Source organism: Schistocerca cancellata, chromosome 1 (assembly GCF_023864275.1).
Source record: "Schistocerca cancellata isolate TAMUIC-IGC-003103 chromosome 1, iqSchCanc2.1, whole genome shotgun sequence".
Taxonomy (NCBI): Eukaryota; Metazoa; Arthropoda; class Insecta; order Orthoptera; family Acrididae; genus Schistocerca; species Schistocerca cancellata.
Window position 1 is genome coordinate 610,615,758 of NC_064626.1, and position 25,826 is coordinate 610,641,583.

Genomic DNA, 25,826 nt, shown 5'->3' on the forward strand with positions numbered 1-25,826 from the left:
CCGAGCGGAGAAAATCTCCAACCCAGCCGGGAATCGGACCCGGGACTGCTTGCATGGGAGGCAAGCACATTACCACCCAGCTAAGCAGGCGGATAATATTGGCTGTGTTATCCAAGGATTTCTACTGAGCACCAGCTTTTTGCCTAGTTGATCCTCTACTGCCTTCACTATTTCTCTCTCAAAGCTACCCATTCCTCTTCTACTGTATTCCTTGTCTTTGCATTAGTCATTGTTGACTGTGTCTCCCCTTGAAACCATAAACAGCTTCTGGCCTGTCATCTTATTCGGACCCCATCTCTTTAATTTCTTACCGTTACTCGTCTACATTTTCGATCTGCAGTTCATAATCAATCAATTACGGCCAGAGTTCACATCTTCCCTTGGAAATGTTTTACAGTTTAAAATCTGTTATCAGAATCTCTATCTTATCATTATATAATCTAAATGAAACCTTCTGGTGCTCCAGGTCTCTTCCATGTGTACAATGTTCTTTCATGATTCTTAAACCCAGTGTTAGAAATGATTAAAACGTGTTCTGCATAAAACTACCATGCAGCTTCCCTTTTTACTTATGTTTTCCTACTACTCTAACTTATCTTCCTTTTCCTACTCTCAAATTTCAATCCTCCAACCACAATTAAAGTTTTATCTTCCTTAACAATCTGAATAATTTCTTTTACCACACCGTGCAGTTTTTGAATATTTCATCATATGAAGTGCTGGTAGACATATATACTGTACTGTTATGGTAAGCATCTCAAGCCAGAATGCCGGAGTCTCTGGACCGAGATGCTAGATTTAGCGGTTTTGTGTGTGTGGAAAAAACTTGCTTTCAGCCATTTACAGTACTAACATAGAAAGATCAATATTCCAAGGCCAGATCAGCCAATCATCCAGACAGTTGGCCTCTGTAACTGAAAACACTGTTGTCTCTATACTGAAATATTACGTTAATCTGGCTTCTCTGCAGATGCCTCTCCAGGCACTTGCACTTAGGGTACACGTTTTAGAATTGTAAAAGCGTGTAAATTCACAATGACAAAGTCCATGGTTCATGTAGGGGCAGAAGGACTAATAGACTATAATTCATTGGATGCTATTATATCCTTCAGAATTCCAACTACCCAGAACTAGCAAATATTCAGTTTTATGGTCCACAACAGTCTCTTGAGATAGGTGAAGTAAGTTGTCCAAGCAGAGCATTGTCAGCTTGACTGTGTTAATGAAAGTGGGATGCAGTAGGTTTCCTTTAAATGACACACTAACTTTTTCCCACTTTACTGCCATATGTCTCTCACACTTACTGGTTACATTTACACTAAAGATTTTGTTTCAACATTTTTATCTGCCATACACCAAAAACCCTCTACCACGCACCTCGTAGTGGTTTGCAGAGTATACATGTAGATTCAGATAAACAAAAATTTCCATTTCTCCTATAACATGAAGCAACTGGTCTTAACCCCTAATAATCTCCATTTCTCCTATAACATGAAGCAACTGGTCTTAACCCCCAATAATCTCATCTTAATATGCTCTTCTATCCTTCCACCCCGTCAACTCTGCACTGTTTTGCAACTTGTGTTCCCAATTAGTAGCTCTCATTTTTTTTCCAAATATAAATAAATAATTTCCACTTTCTTTCTCCTGTTAAAAGCTCATTTTCCTCAATTTTCAACTTCTTTTCTGCTTCCTTGTTTATTCTCACTTTTTACACTCCTGACTTTTCCTCTGTACCTGGCCTGTCGCTTGCACTTCCCAGCTGCAGAGCAACAAATAAAATACGTGCAATTTTTTCAGTGTTGCAAGATAACATTAGAGATAAAATGTTTGCTTTTGTCGACATTAATCTAAATATTACATAGAACCAAAACCAACAATACTCTAGCATATTGAAAGAAAACTGTATTATCAAGATTCTGATTTAAAAGCCTGAAATCACAAAATAAAATTTCTAGATCACAGAACAAAAGTAGTAAACTAATTTTGAGACTTATTTGTTCAATTTAATAACAATTCCATTAAACTTGCAAAATATATTACTTAGAAAAAATTACAACTCTACATTATGTGGTTCATGTCTAATTTTCTGCTCTATTATTTAATTATTTTTACAATCAAGAGAATTAAATACATTACTAACCTGTGTAGTACTCTTGAAAACCTCTCTGGGCTTTCTGGATAGTTGGAATCCCACAGACAGTGATGCTCTACCATCCGTCTGTCAAAAATGACCCCAGTTGAACCACGAATCATTTCTTTACATTCCCTTGCCTATTTTATGGAAAGAAAACTTTTATCTGCAATTAAACAATTCACTAGTTTCTCGGTATTTAAGGAGACTATGTTAACATAAATAGCAGAAAAAAAAATAAATAAAAGAACAGTCCTCCACCAGCAATAAAAAAAAATTGCTACGCAACTTATATATCGCAAATATATTTACAACAACAGTATATGGTAGATATATACAAGTTTTCAGAATCCCTTCACAAATAAATGAACAGCTTTTCAAGGCTTCTATTCTACTCTTCTAACTAAAGCTTCAGTTACACTTCAACCAATTCTGTAGTACTTCAATTACAGCATTGAACGTTATGCCCTACATTAATATGTTAAGACTAAAATCATAACAAACTGATTCCTCCACCTCATTGCTATTCTGAGTTAAAGGCTATTTTCACTGTCGACTCCCATTTCCAGCTTCCATGTTTGGTTCAAGTGTCATATTTTGTGGTTGCATGGATAAGTGTCAAATTACAAATCCTGAGGGTCACTGATCCATCCTCATCTGATCCTAGAATTTTTATTTACAAATAATTTAAGGTTCATCTCAAATAACACGTTAAACTATAGGTTTCCTTATAACTGACACAATGATTCTGTTATGAGATTTTAAAAAAATACAGGAGCATACCACCTCCAACAGGAAAGATTGAGCACGGTAAATGGATTTTCAAATAAGATTCTGGAGACAGTCAACTGTTCTTCATTGTTCCCTTGTGCATGGACAGTGCCCCAACTTCAGTCTTTACACAAAGTAGTGTTGTTCACAGAATAAGAATTTTTGAGCACAAGTCAGCTGAAAATGGCAGTGATTAAAGACACTCTCTCTCTCTCTCTCTCTCTCTCTCTCTCTCTCTCTCTCTCTCTCTCTGGTGATTTGTAGCTTTTTAGCTACAACAGGAAGCTCCCTCTCAATTTTCTCAAAATATCAGAATTTTAGAACTTTAATATAACTTACAAGCATACAAGCAATCATTAATGAACTTCAGAGCACTGCTCGGTTGTGTAGCTCAGAAAGAACCTGTGGCGTTATCTGACAAGATAAGGAAACAGTAGATGGTATGGACACAGGATTAAGTATGTCTTAACTATCAGAATTCACTTTACATGATTAACAAGAACCTTGGAGACCTGAATAAAGGTGGTCAGATCTCGTATAGGTTGAGTGTTTCAACACCAAAGTTTTTTGATCTAATGTTCCACACAGGTAAAATATCAAACAAAACTGTAGAATGGTAAATTATGCCACTAAAAGCAGGCAAGCACAAGCTGCATTGCATTAGAACATATACCCACACAGAGAAACCAATTATGTTAATGATTTAAATTAAAAGCAAAACTGTAAGCCAAAAGCATTGAAAAATCAAGGTTACCAGAATACAATGTGAGAATATCATATGCCGCATGCAAAATTTTATCAGCAAATGTGTCTAGCAAGCAGAAAAATCTTATGATTAAATTTATTTTAGGCACAGCATCTTAGTGCACCAAATAGTACAGAGTATGAAACCACTATCTGTTATACTTCTATAGTATTTAGCTTAAGATTTGTATAACTGTTAAAACTCTCATAAACTGCCTGATGCACTCCAGCTGATCACACAGAATATGCTTCACAAAAGAATATCAACACCTGCTGTAACACTCAACACTTACCACTATAAACTCAAAATATATTTAATGCTAGCATCAGAGTTGGCCACCACAGAAATGATTTTGACAAACTTTAGAAGCTCTACTGTGTTCCATTCAGCTGCGTCAAAATGTTGTAAAATGCCTAATGTAACAGGAACATGGCATAAGCTACAGCTTATGCTATTGCTACTCCTTTCTTTAAAATAAAATTTGCATTACTCATGCGCTCTTTAAAGTATATTTCAGTTCTAGCCAATTACAAATTACATACACAAAAAGATTCTGACATTGTTTTTTCATGTATTACCATTAAATTTGATTGTAAGAACAGACTATGTCCAAAATGGTTGATTAACTGTAGTATATTTTTATTATGTTGTGCCCATTGCATATCAAGTGACTCAATCTGCAACATCCTCTGAGCTCAACCATTCTGTTGAAATTTGCGCAGAATATACGCTATGCAATGAAAAGTATCTGGACACCTTGCTGAATATGACAAGTTCGTGGCACCCTCCATCGGTAATGCTGGAATTCAATATGGTGTTGGCTCACCCTTAGCCTTGATGACTGTTTCCACTCTCGCAGGCATATGTCCAATCAGGTGCTGGAAGGTTTCTTGTGGAATGGTAGCCCACTTTTCACAGAGTGCTGCACTAAGGAGAGGTATTGACGTCGGTCGGTGAGGCCTGGCACGAAGTCAGTGTTCCTAAACATCCAAAGGAATTCTGTGCATGTCAGTCCATTACATGGATGTAATTGTCGTGTAAGCACTCCACCACAGGCCGTGCATTATGAACAGGTATGCTCGATCGTGTTGAAAGATGCAATCGCCACCCCCAAATTGCTCTTCAACAGTAAGAAGCAAGAAGGTGCTTAAAACATCAACGTAGGCCTGTGCTGTGATAGTGCCATGCAAAACAACAATGAGTGCAAGCTCCTCCCATTGAAAACATGACCACACCATAATGCTAGTGACTCCAAATTTTACTGTTGGCACTACACATGCTGCAAAATAACATTCACCGGGCATTCGCCATACCCACACCCTGCCATCGGATCGCCACATTGTGTACCACGAGTCATCAGTCCACACAACATTTTTCCACTGTTCAATTGTCCAAAGTTTATACTCCTTACACCAAGTGAGGTGTCGTTTCACATTTACCAGATTGATACATGGCTTATGAACAGCCACTCGACCATGAAATCCAAGTTTTCTCACCTCATGCCTCACTGTCATAGTACTTGCCGTGAATCCTGATGCAGTTTGGAATTCTTGTGTGATGGTCTGGATAGGTGTCTGCCTATTACACATTACGACCCTCCTCAACAGTCGGCAGACTCAGTCAGTCAACAGATGAGGTCAGCCTGTACGCTTTTGTGCTGTACATGTCCCTTCATGTTTCCACTTCACTATCACATCAGAAACTGTGGACCTACAGATGTTTAGGAGTGTGGAAATCTCATGTACAGATGTATGACACAAGTGATACCCAAACATCTGACCACATTCGAAGTCCGTGAGTTCTGCGGAGCAGCCCATTTTGCTCTCTCACGATGTCTAATGACTACTGAGGTCGCTGACATGGAGTACCTGGCAGCAGGTGGCAGCACAATGCACCTAATATGAAAACATATGTTTTTGGGGGTGTCTGGATACTTTTGATCACATAGTGTACCTAAGAGACTTGCATGAACTTCATGCTCCGCCTACAACTTGGTGTAGGTACTGGAGCCACATTCACAAGAGCACATTTATTCAAATCTGGAAATGTCCGAAAAAATCCTCAACTTTGGCTTTCCTGAGCTAACAGGGTTGGGATCCTATAACTCGCCACCCTGGAAAACTTTTGCCTCGAATATAGAAATAGCATAAATGAAGATAAGCAGTGCCCATGGCACAGTCTCTCTTCAAAGTTCCAAAAAAGTGCTGTTGTGATAAATTTTCCCCATATTTTAACAAGGAATAGGTAGTAAGTAAAATGCAATGGCAAGATAACCATTTGTAAGTGCATTCTCTGCCTGCTTGTCAGAAAATTAAAGAATTGTGATCTGTCCTACTAATGTATTCATTATTTTATCAGCCTCTAAAGTTACCATAAACGTACCAATTTTGCCTATCTTCGACACCATGTGCCTTAAAATTGGCATGACACTGACATTTTATAATTTTTAACAGCAATTAAAAAGTGAGTTTAAGTATATCACGAATAACTAATTTAATTTTGGTGCCATTTCAAGAAAATGCATAATTATTTTTTACATCTGTAAGAAAAAAAGGGAAAGAAAGAAAAGAGAAGACTTAATTCTAGTGTTGGTCTGTAGGGGCTACACCGCTATCCAGTCCCATTGCATTCTGATGTATTGCGCACAGACAAACCAAGTTTGAGCTGTTGCATTAACATTCACACATTGATTTGGATGTTATTTCACAAAATTTTGAAAATTTCCATTTTCAAAAGGAATCAACATTTATTTCAAATTGCTCAGTGGCATGTACTTTAGCTTCTGAAATTTATCTCCATCTACTTGAATGGAAAACACCCTTCCTTTCCTGAACAAATTTGGCTAAACCCTTGATCATACAAGAATTTCACAGCTTTGTTTCCTGGGTGCTTCTTACCACACTTGCTTTTGGATATGCCAATCCTCCTCTTTCCATCTTCAACTTCCTTGCAACATATGCCATTCATTCTAAAGCACACAATTGTTCCACAGTGTTTTTAATGGACCAACTTAGCGGGATTAAAGTCAAAACATATATATATATTTTTTTTTTCATATTGATTGGCTGTATTTCTTTTAATTCTGTGATCACTTGGTTGTAGTGTACACAAGACACTGCTTGCTTGCACTAATTTGTTTAAGTCCACAATCATCAGGCCCACCAACCATTGCAATAATCTTAATAATTGCAGCTTCAACCTCATGCAGCTATTGCTTAGCAGAGACTGTTTTTTCTATCTCTCAAATCATTTCATTGAAACTTTAATGGTAATATTTCAACTGATCTCATTAGACTCATACAGTTGAGATCAAATTAAGGTATTTTGAGCTTTCTTTGTGGAAAAATCTTTTCTGCACAATGGGCATGGTTTTGGACTAGTTTTATATCAGATTTTGTCGTTCATTTTGGCTGACTAAGCATTTTGAAATCAGTTCTGCCCAGACATTTTTGTATTGTATTATTCACGTTGCTAAAAGTTTTAAAGAAGTTTGCATACCTTTACAGTCTTTGTACACAATAAATGGCATACAAAATTGTTAATATTATCAAAGCTGCATATATTTAACTGAACTTCCTCCACCTCCATATAAAAAATTAACTGCTGTTAAAACAAGAATAGTTTCAGGTCAATATGAATACAAGAACTATTTTATACACTGGGCAACTGCAGCTGTTGAAAGGCATGATGTTAGGAAGAACGTACACAGCTAGTAAAATTGTTGTTTATTGAAACACGACCAGTTTCGCAGCTTTAAGCCGCATCATCAGGTGAGCCTACATGGTAAAAAGCAAAGTACAGTGTCACCACTTTCTGCAGATGTTAAAAATAGTAAAGGAATGTCTAAAATATACTCACAATGTTAAAAGATCATAGGCATACCCATCACTCCTAGTCAAAATTTACTATTCAAAGAATATCGTCAATGTTACGGTGAGGGAAAGGCTAAGAAGTAGTGCCCATTCTTTAAAATTTTCTTGCATATAAAAACAAAAAAGAAAATATTTTATAGCAAGCAGCCAATTTAAAAAAAAATAAAAAAAAGGAGGCTGGGTTGGTGACAAAGAATTGTCATTGCTGACATGATTAGTCTCGGCACATGCAAATTACAATGTGGAAAGAATCAGGTGGCAGTGTCTTACCAATATGACAGCAGGACAACTCTGTGCTGGGCAAGAGGGTCACAGCATTACAAGCCCTTCAGAAAATTTAAAAACACTTCATAAAAAAAGAAAAAAGCCATATTTTGAATATATAGTAGAGGAAGGGGAAAAAACTTATACATAAAAAAGAAAACACACAGTTTATGTTGAATAACAAGTTGGAATTAAAGCACCATAGCATTCTGGCTAATTTTGATTGTTTGTATGATAAAGTACTTGTATGTAATAAAATTCTGTACTATTCTCGCTTGTAAAGGTAGCAACACATTGCTCCTGGTCATAACTTTATGGCGTCACACTGTCCACAGGGACAGCTTCCATTCTGCCAGCCAGCAAGTCTCTCTGTCATTTGTGTGGGCCGCTTTCTGGTAAGACACTGCCACCCGATTCTTTCCACACTGTAATTTACATGTGCCAAGACTAATCATGTTAACAGTGAAAATTCTTTACCACTAATCCAGCCACTGCTTTCTTAAAGAAGTTAATTGTCTGCTTACTATAAAATATTTCCTTTTTTGTTTAAAGAATGAGGCACTTCTCCTTTGCCTTTCGTTCGCTATAGTATTGACGACATTCTCTAAATATTAAATTTACACTAGGAGTGATGGGTATGCCTATGATCTTTTAACATTGTCAGTATAAGATACTTCTTTACTACCTTTTAATATCCACAAAAAGTGAGGACACTGCACTTTTCTTTTTACCTTGTACTTTCACCTGACGATGCGACTTAAAGCCACAAAACAGGTCATGTTTTAATAAACAACCATTTTACCAGCTGTGAGCAGCTGAATACAAGACATTAAGATGTCTTGAAATCTTGAATTGATTAATGTAATTCAATAAAACAATGAATCTATTAGGCAAAATTGCTCCACACACGTATTTTAGAAAAGAAATGGGGAACAAAAAATTTATTGGTGATAAAAATCTTCAGAGCCATTAGGCAGCATCGTATTCCTCTTCAAACCTCCTCAGTGCCTGGTATTTGGATCCTTCTGCAGGGATCTTAGTGTCTTGTTCACTTATAAATAGTTATTTTACCTACACTTTTTTGGGGACGTGGAGTTACTGGATAAATGTCTTCAGTCTGCTACTGGTGGACTGTTGTTATTGGTGAAATATTGAAAGAGAGTGGCAATCCAAAATTATATTGGTGCGCCATCTCAGTTGCCTCCTGGTAGTTGTTTGTGTTCTTCACTCACTAGGGCTGGGTGTTTAATTTCATGATAACAGACAGCCATGAAGATGGAAGCCTGTAGCTATCATCTCTACTGAAATTGTATTCAGTTTCCGATATTTCATCTGCTACATGGCCTTTATATAGATATTACTTTTTCTGGATATCACACATATGTTCTTGAAATATATAACCTGGGCACATACTTCCTGATGCTTTGCTACAGCCGATTTTACACTCTGTGCCATGCATGCTCTTTACTGCATTCTTTTATTGTCCTTCCAGTATCGTTGATAGATGCTTTGCCAAACACTCCCACAATGTTGAAGCAATCAGGCACATCCGCTGTAGACCAGAAAAAAATCCTTCAACCATTCTTCAGGAGGAATCTGTTTATGTGGTCAGCTACTCCAAATATAAATAATAAATTCGCAGAATGTGCAGGAGGTTCTTTGTTGTTCTTGTTTCATTATTATTATTATTATTATTATTATTATTATTACCACTTCTTTTGAAGGACCAATTTACGGAAATGTCGGCCTTGTTGGCCATCAATATTTTCACAACACACACTCTTTCTGTCACTGCTTAGAAATCACAACGAGGTCAGAGCTTTCACAGCAGCTTGCTCCTGGGCTTGATGGTGAAGCAAACCAGCATCTAGATAACAGTTTTTGTTGGTATGTTTCCTATAACTCTGTGTCCTGGAGTATATCTTCTGTAGATAAACACATGAAAGTACGAGAGGCCAACCTTACTCTCCATCCCCATGACTAAGCAGATTTTTGGATGGAAGTCATTCAGACAACTGTGGAATGTATGTCTCTCTTTCCTATTATGTAGCAATACAATACAACGAACGTATTATCCTATGACAATGGCCCTGAAAGCATGCAGTTTTATAAGACATTTTATTGACCGTTAAAGCAACAAATTTTATTTAAATAAGCATACTGATACACTTACTTGACTGGCTGTTAACAAATGGAAAGCTAAATAATTTTTATATACGTGGTGTGTGTAAAAAGTCCAGTGAATGCTATCAGACAACAAACAGAACGAAAGATACAAACAAATGTTTGTTATTGCCCTTCAAAATAGTCGCCACCCGTTACAACATACTTTTGACGTTTGTACAGCTGGAAACTATCAACAAAGGCCTCCACTGGAATCAATCGCAGAATGTCTGTCACACGATCTTTGATGGCATTCACAACTGCACAATGTTCACCTTTCATGGCCGCCTTCAGGTGGATGCGGGAAGAAGTCCGTAGGAGCCACATCAGGGGAGTACGGAGGATGTTCAAAAAATTTACCATCTTCTGCGCCAGGAATTGGCACACACGAATTGCACATTGTGCAGGGGCATTGTCATGGAGCAGCATCCATTTTCCAGTCCTGTGCAACTCTGCTGAACCAGCCAGATACACTGTAGCAATCGGTTCAAAACGGACTGGTAAAATGCAACATTAATGGTTTGACCTGCAGGAACAAATTCCTTGTGGACAATAATGTTCTTGTTGAAGAAGGCAAACAGTGTCTTCACCTCGGATCTTTGCAAACAGCTTTTTCTTGGACATGGGGAAGATGGTGAACACCATGACATCGAGTGCTGTTTTGATTCCAGATCAAACTGGTAGCACTAGGTCTCATCTCCCACAACGATGGTGTTCAGAAGCAATGGATCCTGGTCACACGTGGAAATGAAATCACCAGAAATTTCCATCCATTTTGCTTTCTGCTCATCTGTGAGCTTGTGCTGCCCAAATCGGAAGCAGATATTCCTCTTACCCAAATCATTTCAGACGATGGTGTGCACCATGTACTTCCTAATGCCCAATTCCTCCGCAATCATCTGAGAGTCCATCGCCAATCTTGTGCCAGCATTTGACACACTGTCTTGATCTTTTCTGGGGTTCTGCTTGTCAATGGCTGACCTAAATGTGATCAGTTGTTTCCTTCCTTCTACGGAGTTGTTTAAACAACTCACAGACACATTTTCTGCTCACAGCTTCACTCCCATACATCTGCACCAACATTCTGTGTGTCTCCGTTGCAGTCTTCCCCTATTTGTAGCAGAACTTGATGTTTATACATTGCTCCACTGTGCTGTGGCACTTCCTCTCACACTGACTATGTTCAACTCGTTGCAGTCTGTTTACATAGCCAGTCAGTCACATGCTGTGTATCGATTCTCCTGAAATCTCTGATGCATGCACAAACGTGCTACATTGCCATTTAGATATGACACCATTCACTGAACTTTTTAGACACACCACGTACAATCTTTGCTTACATGCTGACACTAATTTTTCACAAAGTCACCATTGAAAATGAAACATCTTTTGTATTGCAACATGAGCTTTTTTACACCTTCGCCAAAGTGGTTGCCGGCTGGTGCTTCACCATTTCTTGACAGAATCCTTGAGTTCATCTTCATTTGTTAAGCGCTGAGTAGCCAGTCAGGCCTTCATTGTGAGGAAAAGATGAAAGTTGCTTGATGCCAACCCTGGACAATAGGGAAGATATTGATTATCTCCCATCCAAAAAGCTTGATTTTTTTCCTTCATTCAACATGCAGTGCATGGTTGCACATTGACGAGAAGGAGAATGGTCCAATAGGTAGTCACCCGGTAACATTTATTTCTGACTGTCCTCCAGAGACACTCACAGAAAATCTCTGATGTCACAGTGTTCTCATGCATTAGTCTCATGACATCTGTTGTCAAAATTTATTTGCCATTCCAAATAAACTGTAACTATCTTCCTGAAAACATTATGAAAAGGAACGATTGCTACTCACCATATAACAGAGATGATGAGTCGCACATAGTCACAACAAAGAGACTTAACTAGTTAAAGATAGTTGTGTGTGTGTGTGTGTGTGTGTGTGTGTGTGTGTGTGTGTGTGTGTTTTATCTAATTCTGAAGGAAGGCCTTTTGACCAAAAGCTTACTCGTTAATAGTCCTTTTGTTGTACTTATCTGTGACTCAATATCTTCGCTACATGGTGAGTAGCAATCTATCCTTGTCATAATATTGTCATTATTCCATCCTGGATTTTCCATAGTTTAGCTATTGTTTTGCACTTCACACATGCTTCCTTGAATTTTTGGGCTTATTGGGAGAATGAGAGTCTATCCACTGTTTGGACTTTTCCTTAATTTCAGAGCTGTCTTATCCTCAATAATTATTCTGTTCAGACAATACCCCCTCTTCATGGTAGTGCTGAAGAAACATCAAGAAAGTTTGGCACCAACCATACCCAAAATTTATGGAATCCTAAGCTCTCCATCACAATGTTGAAGCAGATTCTCCTTGAAATCTCAAACACGTCATCTTAAAATTCAGAAGTGATGCCTCACACAATTTCGTCCACATGCAGCACAAATTCATCAGTCACATCTGAATGTCTTCCTGGACCATTGTATTGTGCACATCCATGGGACCAGGTTCAAATTTTTTGCGCCACTCCCACTTTACACACCATCACACATAACAATATTCCATATACATCACACACTCGAGAATGAATCTCACAACTGTCTCGAGGTGCATTAACACTGTACATTTCAATTGCTTGCTTCTCACACACTGATGAACAAAATACCCACGTGACTGGTGCAAAGTTACCTACAAAGTCTCCTTTTCCAGCCACACAAGCACCACAAAGTTAGAAGCATTTGTTTATTTTTAATACTCAATGCGAAGTTAATATATGAATAGCCCTCATACAATGAAATATCATAAATTTGAGACAATTTTTCATCTTTGCTGAAATGACATAAAAATGAAAATAAGCCTTTCAAATAGACTTACGTGTGCTTTTTCCAATGGTGTAAATGATTATAAAATTAGAGGAGCCAATTTTACGGTACACAGTGTTCAAAATAGGCAAAATTTAGTACATTTAATATTTCTGGTAACTCTGGAGGCTGATAACTTAGTGATAAATTTGTAGGACACTTTATAATTCTGTAATTTTCAGACAGGCAGGCACACAATGCACTGACAAATGTTTCAATTTCCAGTGCCTTTTATTCATCACCTATTTCTTGCTAAAACATGGGGAAAGTTCCTCACAATAATTTTTTTCTGCTAATTTGAAGAGAGACTTTGTCATGAGCGTTGCTCACTTTCGTTTATGCTATTTCTTACTTACATGCAAAAGTTTGTCAGGACGGCAAGCTACTGAATCCCAACTCTTTCAGCTCAGGAGCAATGGCTTGCCAAAAGCTGAGATTTTTTGAGTCTTTTCAGTTCTGAAAATGTATCTCTCTCCAAATACTGGTGGAGCCACAACTTGGCAAAAGTTCTAGTCGGACTCTTGAGCATTGCATAAAAATTGTAGATGAGAACAGCTGGGACCTAGGCTACATGTCAATTAATGACTTGCACCAGATATATGTATAGGAGTCCAGGGGAAAATATAATTACTGTATAAAGGTACATTACTACTCAGTGATCAGAGGTGATGCTGAAAATCAGAGACACACACAAAAAAATGTCACGACAGAATTCCTCATAAGACAGCTAAAAGTCACCCTTCCACCCCCAACCCCCTTCACAACACACACCCACACTAACTCACTCTCTCTCTCTCTCTCTCTCTCTCTCTCTCTCTCTCTCTCCCCAAATATTCCAAAACTGAGCCTCCATTTTCTATATATGTCTGTATGATACTCAACGTATCTATATGGTGAGTAGTAATCTATCCCCAATCTCATAAATATTTACAGATATTTGATTTCCATCACTATGTGATGACATAAGAACATTAAAATCTTTTAATACTCAATTATTTCTTTAAGTATATCAATATGTCATTACTCATTATAGTAATTTGCATGAATACCAACTTTCGTAAACAGTAATAAGTACGCCTTCTACTTTCCTAAGAATGTAGAAAGGAATCAAAAAGGAAGACGGAAAAATGGAACACCTTTCTTTCTACTTTTAGGAATCAAGCATTATAACATAAAAAATGAAGAGCACTGCTATGTAACAGCAGCATCAGTAATTGAAGGGTAAAAAGAAATTTCATTCTGCATCAGTAACGAGTCCACTGTCATGCAACCACCATGCTATGTGTAATAGCATAATTTGAATTTTAAATGTCAGTCTTCTGGAAGGGCAAAATAGAAATAGGCTTCAATTCTGCTGACAAGAGGACAAATAGCAATCTGTGAACCATAAACAAAATGTTGTACACACAAATAAGAGTGAGGCATAACCCTTGCTGCTGGAATGTGAGTAAAACAATGAATCAATTATAAACAAACAAGTTCTATTACATGGGACGTCAACGGATCCAGGAACACATGCCTTATGAACTGTTTCTAAAGTGCAAGTGCAATGAGGCATACAAAAAGATGACAAACTCCATGTTAACTTTCTTCCATGGAATACTTACACTCTCATAAATATCCTTTATAATGATTTCTGCTTGTTTTTTAGATGTCTGCTTCAACTTAGCATTCCTTTTGGCTGCCACTATAGCCTGTGAAGGTTTCACCTTTAAAAAAATTGAATAAATGACCAATTACTGTTTGTAATGGGATGTCAACATTGTACTCAATAGTGATGGAGCATTTCTGCACACATCTGACAAACATTTGGGGTGGAAATGAGCAATACATCATCTAAATAATCTTGGTAAGTGCACGAATCAAGAATGGAAAACGTAATCTCATGTAAGGCATGAAGTACTGTCATTACCGTTCATGTATTAAATATTAGAAGTATGCCTGTCCAGTATAAAGTTGCTTTAATTATTACAAGTTTTGTAAACAAGAACCTAGTTTCTACTAGGAAGAGACGATTTGTATACATGATCACAACATACTCATTCTAATTATGCAAGGCAAAGACTACTTGTCACACAAATTTAAACACAAAAATAGCCTTCCTACCCTTCTATACTGTTTCCTATAGTGTCCTGCCATGATTTCGTCCATAAAAACGATTTCTTTTTTTGTAAAAAGAGGCAAAGTTCACTTTCCAAATGCCATATCGGCTCAGTGAATACTTGATGGGAACTGGGTTCTGGTCCATATTTACATTTCCAATGATGAAGCAATTCCAAGATTTTTTTTATTTTAAATTCCATTCAATTAAAATCAGTTTACCACATTTGCTTTCACTTACAAGTTTCTTTTTTTCCCCCATCCAGTCTTCCTGTACATTAAAAAACTCAAAAAAATATGTTCATCTGAAGAACAAAGTCTGGCCAGTTTGAGAAAATGAATGTGTCCAGTGAACAATTGAAAATAACACTCATTGCAACTACAAACAGATTCAGCTCATCTTTGGAATTTTATCAGCAGCCGACTAACACTCCACCCAAGTATTTTAATATTGTAGTTTATAGTCAGCACACACACTACTAACACACAAACAAGATCCTGGTTTGGATGTCTGTCAATAAAAGCCTAATGACTAATTCCCGGAGTTCTAAAACAATATTCAACATTATAATTCATGAGGGAACATGGTTGCCACATTACTGACAAGACAAACTAACAGCCACACATAGTGGCTTTTGCTCAATAATATTAATACAATGAATAAGAGTACAAGTATCTGAGCAGTACGTATTTGTTCTGCTGCAAGTGGAACCGTTGTCACATCATTCATGAAAAACAAAACTGCAGGAAGAACAGTAATTAGAGATTGTTATGCTAAAAACAGTTTCCTAATCTCTTCAAAAAAAAAAAAAAAAAAAAAAAATAGAAAAAACAACCAAATGAGGACTTTCATGGAACAATGTCCCATCACATCCAGAACTGTTCACACATTGGCTGTAGCACAGATATCACAGAGGACATCTGAAACAATAAACTTTCATACCTATGTCATTGCCCAAATATTGTTCAAAGTAATTATCTCCCATCCCAAAAAGTAGCCATTTCTGCCCACAAGATGATCTTACAAGGGAAATCTAGCATCCAATCTTGTATAAGTGGTCTGAGAGAGTGCGCTGGTGCAACAACTTCAGAAGTAGTACTTTGAAAATCTATGAATGTTGCCAAAAAAGCATAACTTTGGATTACTTGCTCAAAACTTTCAGAGTGACAAGTGTATGACCCCCAACTTCAAATAAATCAATTTAACATAATGATCATTTGCATTGTTAACTGGTTTTCCTAGCACTGGTCATGAGAAGGTCACTAAGACAAAGCAAACATCAGAGCTAAGGAGTAAACAGATCAGACAATATAGTGGACAGCAGCTTCTCAATCCGATTCCGATACCACAAGTTTGGAAAACTCAGAATTCTTTTTAAATAGTTCCACACTTGGTGGGGGGGGGGGGCGAGGAGGAGGGGGGGGGGGATAAAATCATTTCCATTTAGGGCCCGTTAACAAAACCACTGTACACATCAAGATTGTGCACAAGATAATCATATTCCAAACTGGAATTCCTTCTGCTATACAAAATGGATAAACACCAGTACAACATGCTTAAAACATGTTACAAGTCATCTCATACTTTAACTATATATAATTATGTTTTCATCTTTTACTAACACATTGTCACATTTTTTACACTTTGGTTATGTTCCAACATTTTCAAGGAAAACATTTTTGAGCTGATGATACTTTTGTGATTTTCCCCCTTGATTATGGAAATCAGAGCACAACTGCACAACAGGAAAAACATTCTGATCATTCTTTTCTTTTACATTTTGTAGTGGAGTTATTTACACTGTCATGTAGCAATACTAAGAAACAAGGTAAATTTTATGCTTAATAACAGACATTCTTTGTCAATGCTATAGCTTCCATTACCCTTCAGGGTGACAAATTCAGAACTGAAAGTGGTGCTAGGCAAGGAGATTTCATATCATTTAAATTGTTCATAGCAGCCACTGACAGGGTTTTCAGATGCTTAAACTGAGAAAATTAAGAAGGAAAAAAGTTAATCCAACATATCTAAATCACGTTCATTTTGTAAATGACACCGTAAAGCTTGCATCCACTGCAGATAAACTAATCAAAGAAGTTAACAGATTAAATGTAATATAAACAGCTCAAAAACAGCGTTTTTCCTTTATGGGAATCCTCTTTCTCAATAATTTTTTGAGCACATGAAACAGCTATGCCCAACCACCTGTGTAATAAAGGAAAAGGAAATGTGCTTTCTCAGTGCAGTTTAGCTAAGCATACTGTGTCTCCAATCATGAATGAACAATCTAGCTTGTGTGCACTACACAGTATGCCAACCTGCCTCAACGGGTCATTTCAAGCTAAGCTTAGAACATGCAGGTATTGTCGTTTTATGGCATACAATGCATTGGCTTCACTCAAATGAATCCACTATTGAGCAACACAGAACATGAGGATCTGCCTTGTAGCGGTTGGCCAACAATACCAGCTGATGAACACTACCTACAATTTACGACTTGTAGGTACCCTCAGGGAAAAGCAAAAGAACTTCTCATTGCAATTTTTATTAACAGTAATTTGACAGCTAAGCAAAGTCCTTCAACCTATTCCAACTGTACAGTCAACATTTCAGTGATGGGTTCCTCTTTTAAGTCCATAATGGATGAGCACACCTACTCATATTGTGAAAACCCCCCTCCAAAATACAGGAAGCAAACAAATAGAAATGACTGCAGTATCTGTTGATAAGGAATTGATTGTGAATGTTTGGCACCAGTTAATACTTGCAGTGTGTCATCACCTCTCCACACACCAGATCATCTCAAGAGGACCAACACCAAGAAGTGGGATGGCTATAGCAATGATGTCTTGAGGACCATATAAACAAGCTGCCAAAAGGGGGAGGGGGGGCGGGTGGCTATAGGGACGGGTTCAAGTATATTGCAACATATAGGATGGAAATGTTAACTGATGGGCTGGACAATAGGTTGGAAGAGCCGACACGGATATTGCACAGGCCTTAAATTACCCTCGAAAGCGGTGAAACATGTCCAATATCCACTTATGCCAGACCGAAAGATAACTAATTCACCTCTCCAAGGAATGTGTGGGAGTGCATGCCTGAGATGTGCATTGGTGCCTGCTGCCTCTAAACTCTTCTATGACAGTTACACATCAGGCATCCGAAAAATATTGCACCAATTGCTGACAAGAATCTGATGCTAATGACTGCAGTTCCATTTCAGATTTTCTCTTGCTCACTTTCCTTGTGCATCATTGTGTTGGAAAGGAGGTGGGTGGATTGTAGCACTGTTTATAGTGGTTGCCTTGATACCAAACTAATCATACATAGAGGGATGAGTGCTGCCCGAATTGACAGTCATCCCAGCTGCATTCAAAAATGCAGGAATCAGCTCTTTTGTATTCTCCTTGTGGTAATGAAGAGCCATAATTTGTAGGTAGTTGTCAGTTACTGTTGGCCACAGGTAACCACTACACGACAGATCCTCAACATTTTCTGTCACATGATAGCAGGTTCATTTAAATGAAGTCACAGTGGTGTATGCCAGTTCGGTGAGCAGCTTCCTGTGCTGACAACTCCTTTTGCCATGAAGTGATAAAACCTGCACGGTCTAAGCTGTCCCCAAAACAGTACTAAAAATATATTTCCAATGAAAAAGTATTTTTTTAGCAATTTACATATAACCATTATTTTAGTCTTTGTTGTTATTGTGGTCTTCAGTCCGAAGACTGGTCTGATGCAGCTCATAACTTTAGTCTACCCTGTGCAAGCCTCTTTATCTCTGAGTAACTACTGCAACCAACATCCATTTGAACATGCTTATTCTATCCATTTCTTGGTCTCCTCCTACAAATGTTACCCCCTCGCCCCACACATACTTTGCTCCAATATTAAACTGACAATTCCTTGATGTCTCAGAATGTGTCGTAGCAACCAATTCATTCTTTTAGTCAAGTTGTGTCATAAAGTCCTCCTTTCCAATCCTATTCAGTACCACTTCATTAGTTGTGTGGTCTACCCATCTAATCTTCAGCATTCTTCTGTAACACCACATTTCAAAAAACTTCTACAGTAAAATTTGGAGTAGGAATTAAAGTCCAGGGAGAAGAAATAAAAACTTTGAGGTGTGCCAGTGACAATGTAATACTGTCAGAGACAGTAAAGGACTTGGAACAGTAGTTGAACAGAAATGTACAGTGTCTTGAAAGGAGGATCTAAGATGAACATCAACAAAAGCAAATTGAGGATAATGAAATGTAGTCAAATTAAATCAACTGATGCTGAGGGAATTATATTAAGAAATGAGACACTTAAAGTAGTAGGTGAGTTTTGCTATTTGGGAAGCAAAATAACTGATGATAGTCGAAGTAGGGCAGATATAAAATTTAGACTGGAAATGGCAAGAAAAGTGTTTCTAAAGAAGTGAAATTTGTTAACATCGAGTATAGATTTAAGTGTTAGGAAGTGCTTTCTGATAGTATTTGTATGGAGTGTAGCCACGTATGGAAGTGAAACATGACGATAAACAGTTTAGACAAGAAGAGAGCAGAAGCATTTGAAATGTGGTGCTACAGAAGAATGCTGAAGATTAGATGGGTAGATCACATAACTAATGAGGATGCACTGAATAGAACTGGATAGAAGAGAAATTAGTGGTACAACATGACTAGAAGACACATTCTGAGGCATCAAGGGATCAAGGCATCAAGGAATCACCAATTTAGTACTGGAGGGAAGTGTGGGGAGTAAAAGTAAAGAGAGAGAGACCAAGAGATGAATACAGTAATCCGATTCAAAAGGACATAGATTGCATTAGTTACTCAGAGATGAAGAGGCTTGCACAGTATAGAGTAGTACGGAGAGCTGCATCAAACCAGTCTTTGGACTGAAGACCACAACAACTATCTCTTCTAGTCTGAACTTATCATCATCCATGTTTCACTTCCACATGATGCTACACTCTAGGCAAATACCTTCAGAAAAGACTTCCTAACACTTAAATTAATATTAGATGTTAACAAATGCCTGTTTTTCATAAATACTTTTCTTACTAATGCCAATCTACATTTTACATTATCCCTATTTCGTCCATCATCAATTATATTTCTCAAACAGCAAACCTTTTACTGTCCCACTTCGTGTAATTCCCTCAGCATCACCTGACTTAATTGAACTGAATTTCAATGCCCTTGTTTTGCTTTTGTTGATGTTCATCTTATATCTTCATATCCACCTTTCAAGACACTGTCCATAAACAACTATTCATCCAAGTCCTTTACTGTATCTGCAGAATTACAATGCCAGCAACATGCATCAAAGTCTTTGTTTCTTCTCCCTGAACTTTGATTCCTTCTCCAAACTGTTCAAGTGGTTTTCATAACTGCTTGCTTGATGTACTGATTTAACAACGTTGGGGATAGGCTACCTCCCTGTCTCAGTTTCTTCACAACTACTGTTTCCCTTTCATGCCCGTCAACTATTGTAGCTACTGTCTGTTTTCTGCAAAGTTGTAAATAGCCTTTCATTCCCCATACTTTATCCCTGCTATTTTCAAGTATTTTAAGGAGTTTATTCCTCCAGTCAACATTCTCAAAAACTCTCTCAAAGTTCACAAATGCTATCAGCCCAAGTTCACCTTTCTTTAAACTGATCTTCTAGGATAAGTCATAAGATCAGTATTGCATCGCACATTCCTAGATTTCTCTAAAATCCAAACTGATCTTTCCCAAAGCTGGCTTGTTCTGTAAATAATTTGTGCAAGCACTTTGCAACCATGCCTCAGTAAACTGATGTTTGAGTAATATTCACACCTGTCAACATCTGCTTTCTTTGGAATTGGAATTATTATATTACTCTTGAATTCTTAGATTATTTCACCAGTCTCAAACATCTTGCACACCAGAGGAACAATTCTGTAATGGTTGGCTCTCCTAACCATATCAATAAGTCTGAGGGAGTGTCATCTATTACAGAGGCTTTGTTTTGATTCGGATCTTTCAATGCTCTATCAAATTATTACTGCAATAGCAATATCTCCCATCTCATCGACTTCTTCTCTCCTACCGATATTACTGCTTCAAGTCCAGGTCTCTTTTATTGTCCCTGTAGATATTCCTTCCACATTTCTGTTCTTTGCTTAGTTCTGGTCCAAAGTCCAGGTCTCTTTTATTGTCCCTGTAGATATTCCTTGCACATTTCTGTTCTTTCCTTAGTTCTGGTCCTTGATTTGAGTGCTTGATAGTCATAGAGCTACATCTCTTACCTCCAAAGGTCTCTCTAATTTTCCTATGGGCAATATCTTAACTTTCCATAGTTATACGTGCTCTTGTGACCTTGCATTTGCCCTCTACCCATTCATGCTCAGCCATTTTGCACTTTCTATCATGCTCATTTTTTACACGTTTGTATTCCCTTTCGCCTGCTTTATATTCTGCATTTTTTTTTTTTTCCTTTCATCGGATGAATTCAATATCTCCTCTTATGTGCAAGGATTTATACCAGGGCTTGTGTTTTTACCTATTTGATCCACTGTTGCCTTCACGATTTCATGTCTCAAAGTTACTCACTCTTCTTCTACTGTATTCCTTTTCCCTGCTGCAGTCAATCTTTGTCTAATATTTCCTTTAAAATACATAGCCTCTAGTTCTTACAACTTACCCAGGCCCAATCTCCATAACTTCCTAGCTTTCTGCAGTATCTTCAGTTCATTACCAAATAAATTATGGTCAGAGTACACATCTACCCCCACACATCTCTTAGTTTAAAATTTGTTGTTGTTGTTGTTGTTGTTGTTGTTGTTGCTGCTGCTGCTGCTGCTGTATTTATTGGTCCTGTTGTCTACAAAGCAGCTTATGCATAAGACATTGGACAAGTCAAGTTATAAACATACAGCTGAAAGTCATTTCTAGGCATACGTATTTAAGGTTTCAGTAACACACTTTATACATAAGTATTTACATAACACACACTTCATAAATTTAAATATTCTTCAATGGAGTAGTGGCAGTAATGCCATAAATACGACTTCAGAGATTTTCCAAAGCTATTGACCTCAGTAATAGCTTTTACACTCTCAGGAGGTTTGTTATAAAGCTTAACTCCCATGAGAAAAGTACCTGTTTGGCACAGAGCTGTGCTGATTTGTGTTATATGTAAGTTTCTGTTTTGTCTGGTAAAGTGATCATGTAAATCACATGGTATGCATTTGTTACTGTTTTCTCACTACAGCATGATTTTAGTGAGCAAAAAAGGTAACATGTTTTGCTCAGTTCTGCACTAAGATGTTCAATACACTTATTCCATTTGACATTGCTCTGCAGCCTAAGTCCTAAGAATTTGGTTTCAGTACTAGTTCAAAACTGATAAGAGACCGATGGGATAAACATGTTCTTGTTAGAAGCATTGTGGAATTTTAGTGCAATGGTTTTTTTACTCTTTATTACAAGCTGATTATTCTGTGCCCATCTGCCAAGTTCTTTCGTAACTACATTTACAGCTGATGTTAACTGTTCACTGCTGTCCCCTTTTAGTAGAAATGTGGTGTCAACTGCAAATATGATTGTTTTATGTGCATCAACATTTAAGTTTAGATCATTTATGTACAGAAGGGGTCCCACTACTGATCCTTGGAGTACACCACAATTAATTTGCTTATTGTCAGATAAGTGTTTGGATACAGTTTTTAGTTCAATGTTTGTGTGCTTGATGCACACTGTCTGCATACAATTAGTCAGGAAGAAACTGATCCATTTGTTGGACAGACCTCGAATACCATATGTTTCAAGCTCTGGGCGGGTTCCTCTTATTTCTTTTCCCGAGTTCATATTCTCTTACTATTTTTCGTTTCCTTTCTTTTTCTACTATCAAATTCCAGTTCTCAATCACAATCACATTTTCCTCTCCCTTAAGTATCTCAGTAATTTCTTCTATCTCGTCATACATTCTTTCAATCTCTTCATCACCTGCAGAGCTAGCAGGCATATAAACTTATACTACTGTGGTGGCTGTTTGTGTGCTTACAGGATTTGAAGCTCAGTGCTCACCTATCAAGTTCCTAAGGTAGTAAGGAGCAATTCTAAAAAATTAGTTTTGATGGTTAGATGGTTTCTGAGTGCTGTATTAAATATTTGCAACTCATTGACATTTCTCAGCATCTGAGTACTTAGTGCAACATCTCTAGTTGAAATTACACAGGTAACAACAGTTTTTTACTTTCATTTATTTTCTATCTTTATTAACAAATAATGACTCAATTTTTTTAATGAGAAAACCTCTTTTTATTTTAAATATGAAATATAAGAAATGCCAGATTTCGCAATAAATTTAAAATTTGGTGGAAAAATGCCAAACAAAAAATTATTAAATTTTTATTTCTAAATACTGAACTGTATTATTGACACACAGTATATTGTTTTCTCATTTAACATCACAGCATTTCTCATGTCTGTAACAATCTTCTTATAAGAGCAGTAATTAAAACTAAATGTATTACTGAAAAATTATTATTCAATGTTTGTTCTACTCCTCAGATTTGATCCAGTGACTTAATAATTACGAGACCTTTATACTAACCAAGACCTTTATATTAAGCTCTCAGCTTTAAAGGTAATTTTTTTCATGTTTTGAGTATTTTATCATAGTGCTTTAGAAAATTGATGTCCAGGCAATGATCTTCAAATACTATAAGTACGAAGAAATTCGAAGAAGACCAGTCTATAAGGTCTAATTTGTCGGAGGGATTACATAATGGTAAAATAGAGGCTTATATACCCAATTTTAAATTGAATAATATTTTCTTCAGTAGATGTGAAATCTGACCTTAAGTTATTGTTATGAAATGCAGATTAAAGTTTAAGAAACTGCAGTAGTGTGGGATTGCAGAAGTGCGGGAAAGTTGAAACAACTGGATATAGACAGTTTTTTAGCAAGTCATCCTACACCTACCCATCCATGTCATCTCGTACACCATCTTAGAACTGAATGAAGCTTTGCTTATTTTTTTCTCCCTATGCACAAAACAACCCATACCAAATTTTAGTACTTTAGCTCTGTTTCCATCTTATGGCACTTCAAAGTTTGAAAATCTCATCTTTTTAACATTGTAATGGCACAAAATAACATTACCAACATACTGAAAATAAATTACCGTCTCTCTAATTGCCATCCAAACAATGTGAAATTTTAAAAGAAAAAAAAAATATCTCATGCCTTTAAATAATAATAGGGAAAAATATATGCTCACATTTTAGTATTTTATTTTGCTAAAAAAAATATAGATCACTTTTTACATCAAATATCACACAGGGTGAATGGAATAATCCCTAAAAATTGTTTTACAAAGTAATGTTCGAAGGATGAGCCAACACTTGGGAAAATAAAGTAATGAGCCTTTGTCATCTTTTTTTTTTTTTGGTAACAAATAACAGTTTTTGATTTTTTTTCTTGAGATCCTAAAATAAACCATTGAAATATTAAGGCTCTTGAGTAATATACTTTTAAACTAATTAAAAATTTATATGATAGAACTTATGAAGGAAACAGTCTCAACCACCAGTATTTTTTTTAAAAAAGCTCAAGTTAATTCAGTTTTTCCAAGAATACCATACAGTTTTACATCTGACGACATGAAACTGTGACTGATTTAATTAAATGTTAAAAAATTCCACCATGGTAGTGATGATTGTGCAGGGCAAAAAAGTAATTCTAAAACCCTAAAATGATTTTAATATTAATGCTAAATGGTCATTCTTAGGGCACTAAAAACTAAGTGTGATGACATACAAGGGACAACTAGATTACCACAACAGGAGATTTTTACAAAGATCCACAGGAATTGAAAAACTACCTGGATCAGATTTGTTTCAGTTTGGTAATGTTAATGGCATCATAGTTAAGCATTATTTTATTTCTTAAGAGGTTGGTAAGTCAGGCACAGCCTGACCTTGCAGAATGCTCTGAAGAATTTCAAACATTTCCAGGAACTGTAAGTCTCCATAATTTTAAGCCATTAGATTATTTAGGGAGTTTGGAAGCAATGGAGATTAGTAGTGATGCGGGGCCCACCTTCAAATACAATTTAAGGAATAAATTAGCATCCTGTATGATGGAAGATATTTTGATCCCACCTTGTAGAGATGCTTATATGTGGCACTTTGGGATAATCATTGAACAGGACATGATGTTACTATACATTTTGTGCATCCTTCAGTTTGTTTGTTTTGTTTTGTTTTGTTTTAGGGCACAAAAACAACTACGGGCATATGCGCCCATCTCAAAACTGTAAAACACGATGACAAAGAGAAAAGTTAAAAATGACTATACGTTAATCTCAACTGACGAAAGACAAGACAGCTAAAAGCTGGGACATGGAGAAAGGTCTATAGAATACGCCATAGAGAAACAGTGGCCCAGAACTAAAAATTAAATGCTCTTCGCCACATTGCTATGTCAGATAAGAAGTAAACGTGACTGACAGCTCGCTTGTCATTTACTAAAACAGCCAATAACTCAGACGGCAAACCCGAACGGGAACATACACAGTTAGTGGTTTTTTTTTTTAAGGGGGTATTCTGTCAGGAAATGGCGGACAGGGGGCACAATGTGCACAAAGTGGTGGGGGAGCCACGGCAAAGGCAGTGCCCAATACGCAATCTAATTAAAATGACTTCCTCGCAGCAGGTGGGCCAAGAGGAGGTCGTCCAAGTTGCTGGGAGAGGCTTAATAATCGGGAACTTATTCCCATGAAGGGAGGATCAGTGGTGATGTCAAAGTGACACAACCTCCTGACAGATGGCAAAACAGAGATCATCAAAAGGAATATAAGAACTAGTGGACTGAGATATAAGGACTGCAGCCTTGGCAGTAGCCCCTTCCTGTCAGATCGACATGACCAGGAACATCACTGTGGCTCATCAACAGTGAGCA

At 37.2% G+C, this 25,826-nt stretch overlaps 1 protein-coding gene across 6 annotated transcripts in view; it reads right to left on the reverse strand.

The window, feature by feature from the left end:
- Positions 1–25,826, reverse strand: part of LOC126182569 (histone deacetylase 6) — a 325,057-nt gene that overhangs the window by 265,058 nt on the left and 34,173 nt on the right. For 4 of the 6 annotated variants that reach the window (XM_049924862.1, XM_049924861.1, XM_049924863.1 and 1 more), the window contains 2 exons: positions 14,407–14,508; positions 2,144–2,274 (listed from right to left, as the gene is read on the reverse strand). In XM_049924862.1, coding sequence (XP_049780819.1) covers positions 2,144–2,274; positions 14,407–14,508 — 233 coding nt within the window. The remainder of the gene's footprint in view (positions 1–2,143; positions 2,275–14,406; positions 14,509–25,826) is intronic. The other 2 variants (XM_049924864.1, XM_049924866.1) reach the window with 1 other exon arrangement.